The 14,976-nt window shown below is 40.9% G+C and overlaps 1 protein-coding gene across 1 annotated transcript in view; it reads right to left on the reverse strand.

The window, feature by feature from the left end:
• The window catches only part of aspm (assembly factor for spindle microtubules), a 98,408-nt gene that overhangs the window by 35,983 nt on the left and 47,449 nt on the right, over positions 1-14,976 (reverse strand). The window contains exons 17-19 of the mRNA XM_041208747.1: positions 7,480-7,622; positions 4,838-4,966; positions 3,227-3,421 (exon numbers count right to left, since the gene is read on the reverse strand). Of these exons, the coding sequence (XP_041064681.1) occupies positions 3,227-3,421; positions 4,838-4,966; positions 7,480-7,622 (467 nt within the window). The remainder of the gene's footprint in view (positions 1-3,226; positions 3,422-4,837; positions 4,967-7,479; positions 7,623-14,976) is intronic.

Raw genomic sequence — 14,976 nt, forward strand, 5'->3', positions numbered from 1 at the left:
GCGCTTAATAGAATCAAAAATAGATTGTCAAATCAATTTCATGAGAAACCCTTCCTTGAAATTAAAGATGGGAATGTGTCAAAACTTATCCTTGCCCCATGATTTGGGGAGCAGATTGAAACCCACTGTGCAACTTCTGTAGTTACTGAAGAACCTGGCCAACTTGCTGTGGCATTAAGATCTACATGAGGGAAGCTTGCCAGAAAAGTAAAATCTGCATGTATTAATCAGTCGTATTGGCAAATGAGGAAAGAAAGATTTAAGTTTTTGTGTAATAGATAATGTGTCATTGCAGTGCAGGCCCATGTGAAAAGATGGCAAGCTCAGCAAAGCTATTATTCAATGAAAGCTGCAGCTTGTGTATTACAATGTGGCTTTGCTCTAATCTCATTTGGAGTTTTCTGCAGGGCAAGATGTGGCAATAAAGATTTTGCTCATACCAACATGAAGGTCAGTTTTTCAGTATTTCATTGGAAGAAAAAATGTGGTTCAAACTTCAACAAGCTTATTAAATGCCCTTTAAAGCTTCAAGACAGCTGCTTTTGAATGGAGCCGCTGAAATACAAGATGGCAAACCACAATGCTAAAAACTTGAAGCAGTTTATATACCAGATTGCAGTAAAGAAAACAGATTAACAATTTAATCTGTACGAACTCAGAGCCACCGCTGGCTCCTGGGCAATTTACACACACGGTCAAGACGGCTCAGTCAGGACTTTCAGATAAAACCCACATCTGCAACTACAAAAACTGTTGTTGAAATCCAACAACACTTTAAAATGCTTGTGGTGTTCTGCCTACATGCTGCTGAATGATCAAGGGCATGAGATTTTGTCCAAATATGACTGAAATGAAGGCCCAATAAGGATGATACAAAGGCATCAAGTGGGATTTCTCTGGAATGTGAAAAAAAGGTCAATTAGTACTTTATCGGCTAGGCAACTTCGATAAATCAGTCCTGCAAAAGGAAGCACTCATAAACATACTACACTGGACAACCACAGCTTTTCAAGCATTGGACAATACTGATATCAGCCAAGCAGAAATTATTTGTCCTGGTAATTTACTGCTCCTACAAGACTTTAATGTTGTAATTGCTGTCCTTTGAAGGAAATACCAGAGGGAAAGAAATTAAGATTCAGGGAGTATGGAAAGGCAAAATAAAACAAAGAATTCTATAGTTATACAAGACTTTCTTACAGCTGCATTTAATGTACAGAGTTCAGTTTTGAGGCTCAGCAGGGTCCAATGGAGCAAAATCAAAAGAGTACCCAATCCTAAGACACTTAGCTATCAGTGTAAGCATAAAGACTTCCTGCAAGAGAAAAGGTAGGTATGTTCACAACCGTTCGCCACTGGAACAGATCACTGAAGTAGGTGGCAAGTTCCCTTCAGTCTTTAAAAAGGGGGCTAGTTGAGAAAGGAAGACCGAGTTAGAGAAAGTATGTGCAGGTTCAATGAAATTATTGGCACTCTCAAATTACTGTGGTACTCTGGAGCTTGCATAATTGTCTTCGGCACTTTAAAAATTTTTCAGTTTTCCCTATAAGAATATTTTTATTTACTGCTCCTGGGAGATTGCAGAATTTGAGGGGTTGGGTGCTGGTGGGGGTGTGGGCTGGAAAGAGCATTGGTTTGATGCTACTGTACATGTGCTGTATATCTAAATGAGGCACACTTGATGGACTGAAGCTTTTTTTTTTTAAAATGCTGGCAAAATCTGTAGCCCTTTCTTGGTATATTGATCGTATGGAAAAGCAATGCAGGAAGCGACTGGATTATCCAGTCCATCAAGTGTGCCTCATTTAGATATACAGCACAAGTACTGTAGCATTAAACCAATGCTCTTTCCAGCCAACACCCTCAGCACCAACCCCTCAAATTCTGCAATCTCCTGGGAGCAGCAAATAAAAAATATTCTTAAAGGGAAAGCTGAAAAATTCTTAAAGTTTATTAAGGGCCTTAACAGGCCTTTGATAATTCGGCAGGCGCGCAGCTGATTCCAGTGCGTGCCCGCTGAAAGGAAGATCAGAATGATGCACAGTGATGCTGGGATGCACGGCCGACGTCACGAGGTATCATTTTACGGGCCCTGCACGCCCAACAGAAGATTCTGCATTTAGTTATTGTCCAGATTGAGATATGTAGCAAAGTTCAGCAAAACAGACCGGATCTCCAGTAAGGATAGAAGTGAACTAAACTCAAATCTTAGCACATTGTGGGCTGGAGGGTGGAAGGAGAAAGCTGTCAATTGCTGAGCATTTAGTATCAGATGTCATTTTAAAGGAAGTGCCGGGAAGAAATGATCCCAACAGATGCTTTGTTCTTCCTGCTGGAAAAATGCATGTCAATACCAATTGTTACAATGACAAAGCTTTTGCTGGTGCAAGACAGATCACTGAAAGCAATAGGGCAGCAGTGCATTTATGTAATGGGATAGGTGTGGGAGAAAGAAGGGCGATCACTTCTTCAGCAAATGCTTTTGTTTTGAAGGAACAGCATTCTGGTGGAGTGACAGAAACATGCGGATGTTGAATAAGTAAACATGAAATTTAATTTGCCGCAAGAAAGTGTGTTGTGTCTAACCAAAATATATTTCATTTAATGGTTGTAAAAGTAGTATTTATTGTTGTTTGAAACCCAGTTGTGTTCCACAAAGGAAACCTGCCTGTCTGCCTGTGGTTGAGGGGGCACTGTGCTAATTTAAGATTAGTGTTAGTCTTAGTAACTGAATCCTAACCTCATACAAGCATCCATACTCCATCAATGAGTAAAAATGCAATTTTTCAATTAACCAACTTTACAGACTTTCAGAATGAGCGCCAATCTGTACAGAAATCTGCATCAGGTTTTTTAGGATCAACAGGATACCCATGGCGTAGATTCCAAAATCAGTACCTGGGGATGGAAAGGTTGTATGCAAACTAATTTTATCTTGCACATTTTTGTTCCAATGAATATTGGGAATTTTTACACTGTTGGAAATTTTGTATGACATGATCAATTGTTAGGCCTAACAACCAAAACAAAAAAACCTGTAGAGATCTGTATAACTCAAGTGATTAAAACTCACCTACTGCTTCTGACCAAACTTAAAGCTAAAAGCAGAGCTTATTATTATAAAGCAATAAAACAGCAGTTAAAGGCAGGGTATAACCCAAAATGCAGTGCATGATGCAGCATTTCAGCCTTAAATTGTTCTTGTAATGCCAAATATTAGTCTAACCTGAATAAGTGTTGCTGCTTCATTCTGCACTGCTTGCACCTTAATCATCATCAATGCTTTAGCTTTCTTCCTTGCCACATGACCACGCCAAAGAGTTTGTATAAGAAGAGCAGCATTTGTTTTCTTCTTGACATGCTGTTTATGGAGCAATCTACGCACAGCTGCTTGAATGATACAGGCAGCTTGATGTTTTTCCTAAAACACAATTCAGTTGTTAAATTTAGAAGAACAAATTTTTATTTTAGGTAGTGCTTTTCATGGCCTCAGGACATTCTAAAGTGCTGCACAGTCAATCTTCTTACATTTATTTATATATGCTTATTTAATATGACACATGGGAAGAAAAAGGTAAACACCAAGGGTGTTAATTCAATAATTTGCATCCTTCATGCCATATTATACCTCAGTGCCCGGGGTAGCCCCATTAGGACTCAATGATGAATTACAATAGCTTTCTGCTGAATGTGGGATTGTAAAATATGGAATTTGTAAGGGGACACTGGGCACAGGCATCACCGCAGAAAAAGAATGATGCAATGGTGCTACTTGTTATTTGATAATACTTCTGTATCAATGTTGCAAATTTATACCTATGTTTAAGGTACAATTAATTGGTTATACTATGTATTTTGCTTTTGCTACAATTAACCGGTTATCTATCACCTGTATGCATGAAATGTAATAAAGCAAAAATGGTGTACAAGTGTGAGAAAATCACTGTATAGCAGCACTCGCTGTCTTAGTAAAGACCTGATTCAGCATTGTTACAACAGTATGTGCGTGCAAACTCTAGTGCTGAAAGTAATGAGATGATAACAATAACACAGTCCAACCAAAGTCATAATATATTAACCATTTGGCCTCTTTCCCATGGGCAATAAAGTGTAGTTACATGGATTTTAACCAAATGCTAAGACACTCAACAATTGCCCAAGTCAGTGATACAATAACAAGCTTTCATGTACATTACTGGATGAGGAGCTCAAGCCTCAGTAAATGACAATGGGGAGAGTTTTCTCCTTGTAAGTCAGGCCGTCGGGAGTGGGCGCAGAGTGGATCGCTGCCTGCGAACCACCATTTTACGCAGATGGGCCAATTAAGGCCCGCCCATTGTGTTGCGTACCCGGAAGTGCTTAGCACTACCTGTGCGGGCAGGGGGAGGAGGGAGAGTTAGGGCCTATGTTCTTCTCGTGCATGCACGTGAAAGAGCACAGAAATATTCCTGAGGCATGGAGCTGCCTCGGAGATTAATTTCATAATAAAACATAGGAAAAAAAAAAACTACTCAGACATGTCCCCTCATGTGACATGTTTATGAATTTCGGTCGAAGGGTCATGAGGACTCGAAACGTCAACTTTTTTCTTCTCCGCCGATGCTGCCAGACCTGCTGAGTTTTTCCAGGTAATTCTGTTTTTGTTTTGTATTTAATAATCTGTGTTTTCTTAAAGGTTAACTTGTTCCAACATATACCATTGTATACTTATTGATGCCCAAAGGCCAGATGCATTGCAAAGCTTTCACTCCATACTTAACAGCTAGATTTAGCAAAACCCTTGTACGGAATGAACAATGTAGGTGACAATGAATATATTGGAAGATAATGACACTACCTGTAAAAGCCGAAGCTCACAGTTTAACTTGTATTTCCTCCAAGCAGCCTGTATGATCCTGGCAGCTCTTGCTTCTTTTCGAAGGTCCAGAAGACGAGCACAAAGGAATGAAACGTAGGTAATAACAACCTGCAAAAAATTAAATAGGTATTGGTGAAACAACTTGGACAAAGTAATAACTGAAGTGCAATCTTACTTTGGGGGGGGGGGGGGGCGTGGAATATTTAGTTAAAGTAGCAATGACTATACTGGTCATTAGCAGTGACTATTATATTAGTCTCCTGTTTATCCCCCCGTACCTTGAGGCAGAATGGGAGAGTTGGAACAAGCAATAAAATGGATGAAAAAAAAACCAAAGCCCGTGGTCTTAAAAGCTGGTGGGCTTTTGTTCAAATCATGACTCTATGCACTGATCCTACAGATTTGGGAGGAATAAGAACCACCCCCCACCCGCTCCCCCCAAAACCTCCCACCACCAAATTTCAGGGAACGAATGTGACAATTGTAAATATCTTCAAAATAAATCATGTTGGGGAAACTATCAAAGTATTTCCCTCTTGTCCATAGCACAGAAAATCCTATTACCAATTCTCATACTTCCCGTGGCTGAGGAAATCCTCCCAGAGACAGTGTGGCTTTAAGACCTTCTAGAAGAACCTCACGCATGATCTTTCTTACCAAACAAATCCAACAGAAATGCCAAGAATACCATTAGGGACCCTTCATTGTCTTCATCAACCTAACCAAAGCATTTAACCCTGTGAATCACAAGGATCTGTAGATTGGATATCCAAATCTCTGGAGCACAAGAAACTTCATCACAATCCTGAAACTGCTTCATGATGATAAAGAATGCAACTATCTTGAGTGGGAGATCTGAAAGACACCTTGAAAATCCAGACTAGTGTCATGTAAGTCTGTGTGATGGCCCCAAGAATATTTAATTCTACCTGACAGTGGCTATTCACCTCAAAAGTCAACTGCCCTCTGGTGTGAGTATTTTTTTAAATTTATTCATTCATGGTATGTGGGCATCACTGGCTAGGCCAGCATTTATTACCCATTCCTAATTGCCCTCGAGAAGGTGGTGGTGGTAAGCTACCTTTTTGAGCCACTTAAGTCCACCTGGTGCTGGTGCACCCACACTGTTGTTAGGAAGGCAGTTCTAGGATTTTGACCCAGTGACAGTTAAGAAACAGCAACATAGTTCCAAGTCAGGATGGTGTGTAACTTGGAGGGAAACCTGACAGTGGTGATGTTTCCATGCATCTGCTGCCCTTGTTCTTTTAACTGGTAAAGGTCAGGGATTTGAAAGGAGCCTTGGTAAGTTGCTGCAGTATATCTGGAGGATAGTAAACACTGTGCCACTGTGAGTTGGTGGTAGAGGAGGTGAGTGTTTAAGTGCTGGATGGGGTGCCAAACAAGTCGGCTGCTTCGTCCTGGATGGTGTCGAGCTTCTTCAGCATTAATGGAGCTGCACTCGTTCAGGTACATGGAGAGTGAAAATACCACCTGGATAGAAAACTTTAACCTCAGACACCTCTGTGCCAAAACTAAATGGACTACCATAGGCATACATGATCTACTGTTTGTGGATGCCTGCAGTGTCATTATCCACTCTCAATTTCTTCAATTTTGCATACAAGGGCCTGTCTTTGAATGTTGCCAAAACAAAACTCATCAACTCACACCTGGACAGCCAAATATTCCACTTCCCATTTTTTTTTTTGAAAGAGACACCATACCACGGCAGCTACCTCTCTCAAAAGGCCACCATTGACAAAGAGATCCAACGCCAGATCACCTGTGTCAGCTCAGCCTTCTATAAATTACGATACTGAAAGTTGGACAACAAAGACCTCAAGTCAACAAAAGTCCTGGTGTACAGAGCAGTTGTTGTCAACACAATCCTGCACTGCAGTGAGATCAGGACTGTGTATCAGCAACACACAAGAGCACTGGAAAAATTCCATCAGCAATACTCCACCACATCCTTCAGATTCAATGGGATGACCTTCGAACAGAAGCTGGTTTCTTTCTTGAAGCCAGCTTCACCAGAATTTAGGCAAAACTCCTGCAAAATCAATTAGATTGGACTGGGCACCATGCCTAGATGGCTGAAAAGCATCTCCACAACAGCTCCTGTTTTCTCAGCTCTCAAAAACACTCTGAAGCTCTCCTCAAAGCACGGCAGCATTGACATTAAAGACTGGGAGATTACTACCAATCGTTTAAAATGACAACTTGCCCATCAACATACATCGTACTTTCAGTCCAAATATCTTAATGATGAGGCAGAGTGGCAGCAGAGAAGAAAAGAAAGAAGGCAAATCCTGCACTCCAGATCATGCTGTGGGACATCCTGCCCCATATATTCAAAGATGGGAGGGTCGAGAACTGGCCTAGTCAGTCACATGAAGACCCATGGCTGGAACTTTGCGGCGTCATCCTCAAATCAAGGAACAGTTGACGACATAAATCAACAATGGTTTGATAAAAAAGGGCAAGTTCGGAACTGAACCACGTAGACAACTTATAAAAATTGCAGTTGGATAAACCTTCAAGTATTGTTCTGTACAGAATTAAGAAATTACAGTGTATTATTCAATGCTTTCACCTGAAGGCCAGGGTGTTAAGCTTACCTTCTCCTCAGGGATAGTATTCGACATATCTATATGGCGAATCATAGCTGGGACACCGCCAAGTGCAGCAACTGCAGAAGTCACCAAGTTAAAATTCTTTTTTTCATTCTCCAGTAATTCTTCATAGAGTCTAGCTGATGAAACTTAAAAGTGAAAATAATACATTATGTAACATTTGAACAGCAATATTCAAAGAAACAGGTGGCTCGAGTTCATATCTAACCATTTATTTAATTATAACAAAAGTCAGCATTTAATTTTAATACCACAAAGATGAATCATAGAAGTTTACAATAGAACACAATCTGTTAGGTCTCTGCTGGAACAATCTAAAACCAGTCCCATTGCCCTGCTATCACCCCATATTTTTCTCATCATCAAATATTTATTGACTTGTCTTAAAAACATGCAATAGCCTCTGCAGCAAGTCAATTCATGATCCAACTCTGCATAAAAGCTGTCCAAATATCTCCATTTTAACTTGATAACTCCCAAGTCGCCGATTTATGAACTAGAGAAAATTCACCCCATCAAAACCCTTCATTAATTTTAAAAACCTCTTAAATCTGTTCTTGAACTTCCCTACTCCAGTGGAAACTGTTCAAGTATCTAAATTCTTTCCTCATAACAGATTTCCTAGTCCTGGCATTATTCAAATTATGACCAGTGCCTCTGCATTTCCACCCTTACTTCCTGTAATATTGTTGGATGGATCTCATCCAATCTAGGTGACTTAACAACTTCAAGTGGGCCAAGTGAATCAAGTATAAGTAGGGAAATATTTACAGGATAGCACTACATAAGTACCGAGCAATGTCCAGCTCCAACAAGAGAATCTAACCATCTCCCCCATGACATTTAATAGCATTCCCATCACTGAACTCTGTTAACATACTGGAGTTGCCTCTGATCAGAAATTAAACTGGATCAGGCACATAAAAACTTGCTATAACAGATCATCAGAGATTTGGTATTCTGTGGCACGTGACATGCCACACCTCCCAACTCCCAAAAGCCTCTCCACCACCAACAAGGCACATGTTGGGAGTGCAATGGAATATTCTCCACTTGCCTGAACTTTCAACAACATTCAAACAGCCCAACACCATTCACGGCAAAGCAGTCCACTTCATTGGCATTCCATCCACCACCTTAAATATTCATTCCCACCATCACAACAACATCGCAACAGTCTGTACATTTACAAAACGTACTACAGCAACTTGCCAAGGCTTCTTTGACTGCACATCACAAACTCCTGACCTCTCCCACCAAAAATGAGAAGGGCAAAAAGGACACGAGAAATAAGAGCAGGAGTAGACCATATGGCCTGTCAAGCCTACTCCACCATTCGACACGATTATGGCTATTCTTGGGCTTCAACTCCATTTTCCCGCCTGCTCCCCATTTCCCTTAATTCCCTCACAGGCCAAAAATGTGTCCATCTAAGCCTTAAATGTATTCAATGATGGAGCATCCACAACCCTCTGGACTCAAGAATTCTGAAGATTCACAACCCTATGAGCGAAGTAATTTCTCCTCATCTCAGCCCTAAACGATTAGCCCCTTATTCTGAAACTGTGCCTCCATATTTTAGATTCCCAGACCAATGGAAACAATCTGACTCTACCCTATCATCAGAACATAAGAAACAGGAGGAGGAATAGGCCATTTGGCCCCTCAAGCCTTCCCCAGCCATTCAATAAGATAATGGCAGATCTGCCCCAGGCCTCAACTCCTCTTTTGTGCTAACTCCTCATAACCCTCAACTCCCCGATATTTCAAAAGTCTATCTACCTCCTCTTTAAATACTTTAAGTGATCTAGCCTGCACAATTCTATGGGGTACAGAATTCCAGATATTCACTGACCTCTGAGAAGAGATTCCTTTGCGTCTCAGTTTTAAATGAGTGTCCCCCTATTCTGTAAGTAGTCCCTTAGTTCGAGATTCCCCTACTAGTGAAACCATTTTCTCAACATCTACCCTATCAAGCCCCCTCAGAATCCTGTATGTTTCATAAGATCACCCCTCATACTTCTAAACTCCAATGAATAAAGGCCTAACCTGTTTAGCCATTCTTGATCAGTCAACCCCTTCATCCCAGGAATCAGCCTACTGAATCTCTTCTGAACTCCAATGCCTGTATATCCTTTCTTAAATACGCTGGCCAAAACTGTACACAGTACTCCAGGTGCAGCCTCACCAACACCCTGTACAGTTGGAACAAGACTTCCCTATTTTTGAACTCCAACCCCCTAGCAATACAAGTCAAAATTCCATTTGCCTTCTTAATTAGTTGTTGCACCAGCATGCTAACTTTTTGTGTTTCACGCACAAGAACAGCCAGATCCCTCTATGCTGCACTTTTTTGGAGTCTCCCTCCATTTAAATAATAGTCTGCCTTTTGATTTTTCCAACCAAAGTGTATGACCTCACACTTTCCTAAATTAAACTTCATCTGCCAGGTTTTTGCCCACTCACTCAACCTGTCTATATCCCCTTGCAGATTCCTTATGTCTTCATCACAACATGCCCTCCCACCTATTTTTTTTATTATCTGCAAATTTGGATACATTACACTCTGCCCCCTCCTCAAAGTCATTAAATATAAATAGTAAATAATTGAGGCCCTAGGACTATCTTTGTGGCACTCCATGAGTTACATCTTTCCAACCTGAAAAAGACCCATTAAGCCCGACTCCCTGTCTTCTATGTGTTAACTAATCCTCAATCCATGCTAATACATTACATTCAATACCGTGAGCTCCTAACTTGCACAATAGCTTTTTATGTGAGACTTTATTGAATGTCTTCTGGAAATCCAAATACACTATATCTACTGGTTCCTCTATCAATTCTGCTTCTTATATCCTCAAAGAATGCAAGCAAATTTGTCAAACATGATTTTCCCTTTGACTCTGTTTGATTAAGTTAAGCTTTACTAACTGTCCTGCTAGTTCTTCCTTAATAACGGACTCTAGCATTTTCTCAACGACAGATGTTAAGCTGACTGGCCTATAGTTTTCTGCTTTTTGTCTCCCTCCCTTCTTGAACAGGGGCATCACATTAGTGGTTTTCCAATCCGCTGGGACCCTCCTGGATTCCAGTGAGTTCTGGGATATTTCAACCAATGCCTCCACTATCTCTGCAGCCACTTCCTTTATAACTCTTGGATGCAGGCCATCAGGTCCTGGCAGCTTCTCTGCCTTTAGTCCCATTAGTTTCTCAAATACTTAGTCCCTCATGATAGAGGCTGTTACAAGATCATTCCTCCCATTAGCTCCTTGCTTATCTGATATCTTTGGAATGTTTATAGTGTCCTCCACCACGAAGACCGAAGCAAAATATTGGTTTAAAATATGTGCCATTTCCCTGTTCCCCATTATCAATTCTCCAGTTGCATCCTCCAAGGGTCACATGCTCACTTTAGCTATTCTCTTTCCTTTTATATACCCATAGAAGCTCTTGCTGTTTGTTTTTATATTCCTTGCCAATTTACTTTCATCAAGCACCTTCACAATTTTGTAGGTTTCAATGAGGTCGCCTCTCATTCTAAACTCCAGAGAACGTAAACCCAATTTACTTAGCCTCTCATCATAGGACAACCCCCTTATCCTAGTGACCGATTTAGTGAACCTTCACTGTATCGCATCCAATGCAAGTATATCCTTTCTTAAATGTGGAGACCAAAACTGCACACAGTATTCCAGATGTGGTCTCACTAAAACCCTGTATTGCATCAACCGCTGTTTATTCTTGTACTCCAATCCCCTCACAATAAAGTAATAAAGGCCAACATGTCATTTACCTTCCTAATTGCTTGCTTCACCTGCATGTTAAGTTTCTGTGTTCCTTGTACAAGTTTCTTTGAAAATCAACACTTACAATTTTCACATCTTTTAAAAAATATCTGCTTTTCTATTCTTACGATCAAAGTGACTGACCTCAGAGTTCCCCACATCGCTTCCATCTGCAATCTTGTTGCCCACTCACTTAACCTGTCTACATCTCTTTTCAGCCTCTCTGTTGCCTCCACACAGCTTACCTTCCCATTTAGCTTGGTATCAACAGCGAAACTGTATCAAAGTCATGGGGCAGGATTTTTCCTATAGCGGCTGGGCTGGGCAGGAGTAGGCACAGAGCTGATAGCCGCCCGTGATCGGCTCTGCGCTGCCATTTTACGTGGGCAGGCCAACTAAGGCCAGCATAAGATGCGACCGGTCGCGCTCAGCACTACCTGTGCGGGCAGTGGGAGGGGGTAGAGTCGGGGCTAGTGCTCTTCCGCACGAAAGAGTGCAGCAATCTCCCTACAGCATGGAGCTGCCTCAGCGGGATTGAATGGGTATTAAAATAATTAAAGAAATGATTTAAAAATTTACTTAAACATGCCTCCTCATGTAATAAGCTTCAGAAAACCTCATCCCGCTCGTGGATGAGGTTTCCTGAAAAACGCAAAGGCTGCTTGGGCTTTTTGCCTGCCCACTAACCTTAAGGTTGGACAGGCAGCATTCACAAGTGCTTCAATTGATTTCTTAATGGCCTTAATAGGCCATTTATATTTCAGCGGGCGCCAGCCCATTCCAGCATGCACCCGCCACATGAAATATCACAACGACGCATGATGATGTTGGGATGCACACCCAACGTCACTGCGCGTCATTTTACATGTCGGTATGTCTGCCCCCCCCTCCCCCGATCAGAAAATTCTGCCCGTGGATATATATTGTAAATTGCTGAGTCCCAGCACTGATTCTTGCGGCACTCCACTACTTACTGCCTCCTAACTTGAAAAAATCTCGTTTATGTCCACTCTGTGCTTTTTATTGGTTAACCAATCCTCTCTCCATGCTAAAATATTACTTCCAACTCCATGAGCCCTTAACTTGCCTATTAACCTTTTGTATGTCACCTTATCAAATGCCTTTTGGAAATCTGCATCTACCAGTTCAGCTTTATCCGACTTACTAGTTACATCCTCTAAAAGCTCTAATAAATTTATTAAACAGGATTTCCCTTTAGTAAGACCATGTTGATTTGTTCTAATCATACCATGCTTTTCTAAGTACATTGTTAAGACTTCCTTCATAATAATAGACAGCAGGCACATGGCATGAAACTGAACAATGAGCTTCCTTTAAAGAGGTGATAGTTCAGGTACAGTCAAGGTACAGCTCCCTGGAAGATGAAAGAGAAGGAAGCAGAAAAGGGGTGCATATGACAGATGTCAGATGAATAATGCAATTGAGAATTAAGCTCAACATGGAAGGTTCAGAAAAAAGGTTCAATGTGAAAAAGATAAATAAGAGAAGCAAATAAAAAGTATGAGAAGAGACTGGCATCTGACAAAGGATTCTAAGTCTCCTATAGGCATATGAATGGGAATGTGGTGGCAAAAGGAGGAATGAGGCTGATTATAGACCTTAAAGGGGATTAACACATTTAGTACCTCAGCCATGTCCCCTACTTCCATGAGTACTTTGCAAATTTGTCAGGGAAGAGTCACAACCCAGGTGATAGTGAAAGAAAGTGGTTGAGATACTGGATTGACTAAAAATTATTAAGGAAGCATGAGGTAGGCAGGCATATCAGTTTTACTTGCCAAGCTTTGTTTGTAACTTACGTGGGCCAGATCCATTCTCAATCCATTAAGATGGCCCTCTCCCCATTAATTACTTTTAATTAATTACTCCTTGTCCTTTTCTGCAACTAACCTAAACTTTATGGCCCTTAAATGTCCCCCTTCTGACACTTGATCCACATACCCAAAAGTTGGTAAATCACCTAGATTGGATGAGGTACATCCAATGATACTGAAGGAAGGAAGGGTGAAAATTGCAGAAGCACTGGCCATAATTTTCAATTATTAGTCAGGTGGTGCCAGAGGACTGGAGAATATTCAAAATGGCTCTAACATTTGCAAAGAGTGTAAGGATAAGTCCAGCAACTACAGACCAGCCATCAGTTTAATCTCAGTAGTGGGGAAGTGTGGTGGCCTAGACAAATAGGGAACCCACTTTGTTCTAAAAGGGTTAATGGAGAAATTGAATTAAATGCCTAGGCTTAAGAGAAAAATACTGCAACCTTGAAGAACAATACCATCTTGTTTGACCACTGTTGTAGGATGAGCCCTGAGACATTCCATGTTGTTCTTTCTCAGGCCGAATATATCAAAGTTGTGATAAGCATTTGCGTAACCACAATGTCTGTTCCGATGGGAATGGAAATTTACTAAAATATGGATTGATCAATTAATTTATGCAAATAAGCGGATTGAGTTGTGCAAAATTTACTGATTGGCTGTAAAATGCTTTTAAGCAAGCGTTTGTGTATTCTGCTTTGAGATGGTACAATAGCTCTCGTTGTATTGTTCTCCCTTACGCAGAAGTAATAAATGGGGTTTCTATGTATTAATGATGCCTTGGGGTGATTAATCTCCGACAAAAGCTTTTAGAAACAATAATCCAGAATAACAGTCACTTAGGTTAAGGGTGAATTAATTCAGGCAAGCCAACACAGATTTGTTAAGAGCAAATAGTGTCCAACTTTCTTGAATTTTTTTGATGAGGTAACAGAGGGTTGATTAGGATAACCCAGTTGGTGTACATGACACTTCCAAAAAGAATTTGATAAAATGCCACATAACAAGCTTGTCAGCAAAGTTAGATCCCATGGAATACAAGTGACAGTAGCAGCATGGTTACTAAATTGGCCAAGGATGGTGGAATGGGCAGGCAAGTGGCAGTTGAAATTTAATGCAGAAAAGTGTGAAGTTTCATTTTGGTAGGAAGGAAGAGAGGGATTATAAACTTAAAGGTCCAATTCTAAAGGAAATGGAGGGGTAGAGAGATCTGGGATATATATGCACAAATCATGGAAGGTGGCAGGGTAAGTTGAGAAAGTGGTTAATAAAGCATATGGGATCTTGAGCTTTATAAATAGGGGCCCAGAATACAAAAGCAAAAATTAAGTTATGGTGAATCTTCATAAAACATTGGTTCGGTCTCAACTGGAAGTGTGTGTCCAGTTCTGGGTGCCATATTTTAGGAAGGATGTGAATGCATTGGAGAGAAGGTAGAAAGGTTTCATGAGAATGGTTTCAGGAAAGATTAACTTTAGTTACATAGATAGGTTGGAAAATTGGAGCTGTTCTCCATGAAGAGATGATCAAGAAGAAATTTGATAGAGCTTTTCAAAATCATGAGGGGTCTGGACAGAGTAGATAGGGAGGAACTGTTCCCATTGTGGGAAGGATCCAGAACCATAGGGTAATGATTTAAGGGGATTTCTTTTTTAAAAAAATGCTGTGAGCAGTTAGGCTCTGGATTGCACTGCCTGAGAAGGTGGTGTAGGCAGTTTCAGTCGAGACCTTCAAAAGCAAATTGAATAATTACCTGAAGAGAAGAAATATGCCGGGCAAAAAGATGGGAAGTGGGACTAGGTGAGCTGCACCTGCATGTACAAGCACAGACATAATGGGCTGAGTGGCCTCCTTTTGTG

The sequence above is a fragment of the Carcharodon carcharias genome, chromosome 16, assembly GCF_017639515.1.
Source record: "Carcharodon carcharias isolate sCarCar2 chromosome 16, sCarCar2.pri, whole genome shotgun sequence".
Classification (NCBI taxonomy): Eukaryota; Metazoa; Chordata; class Chondrichthyes; order Lamniformes; family Lamnidae; genus Carcharodon; species Carcharodon carcharias.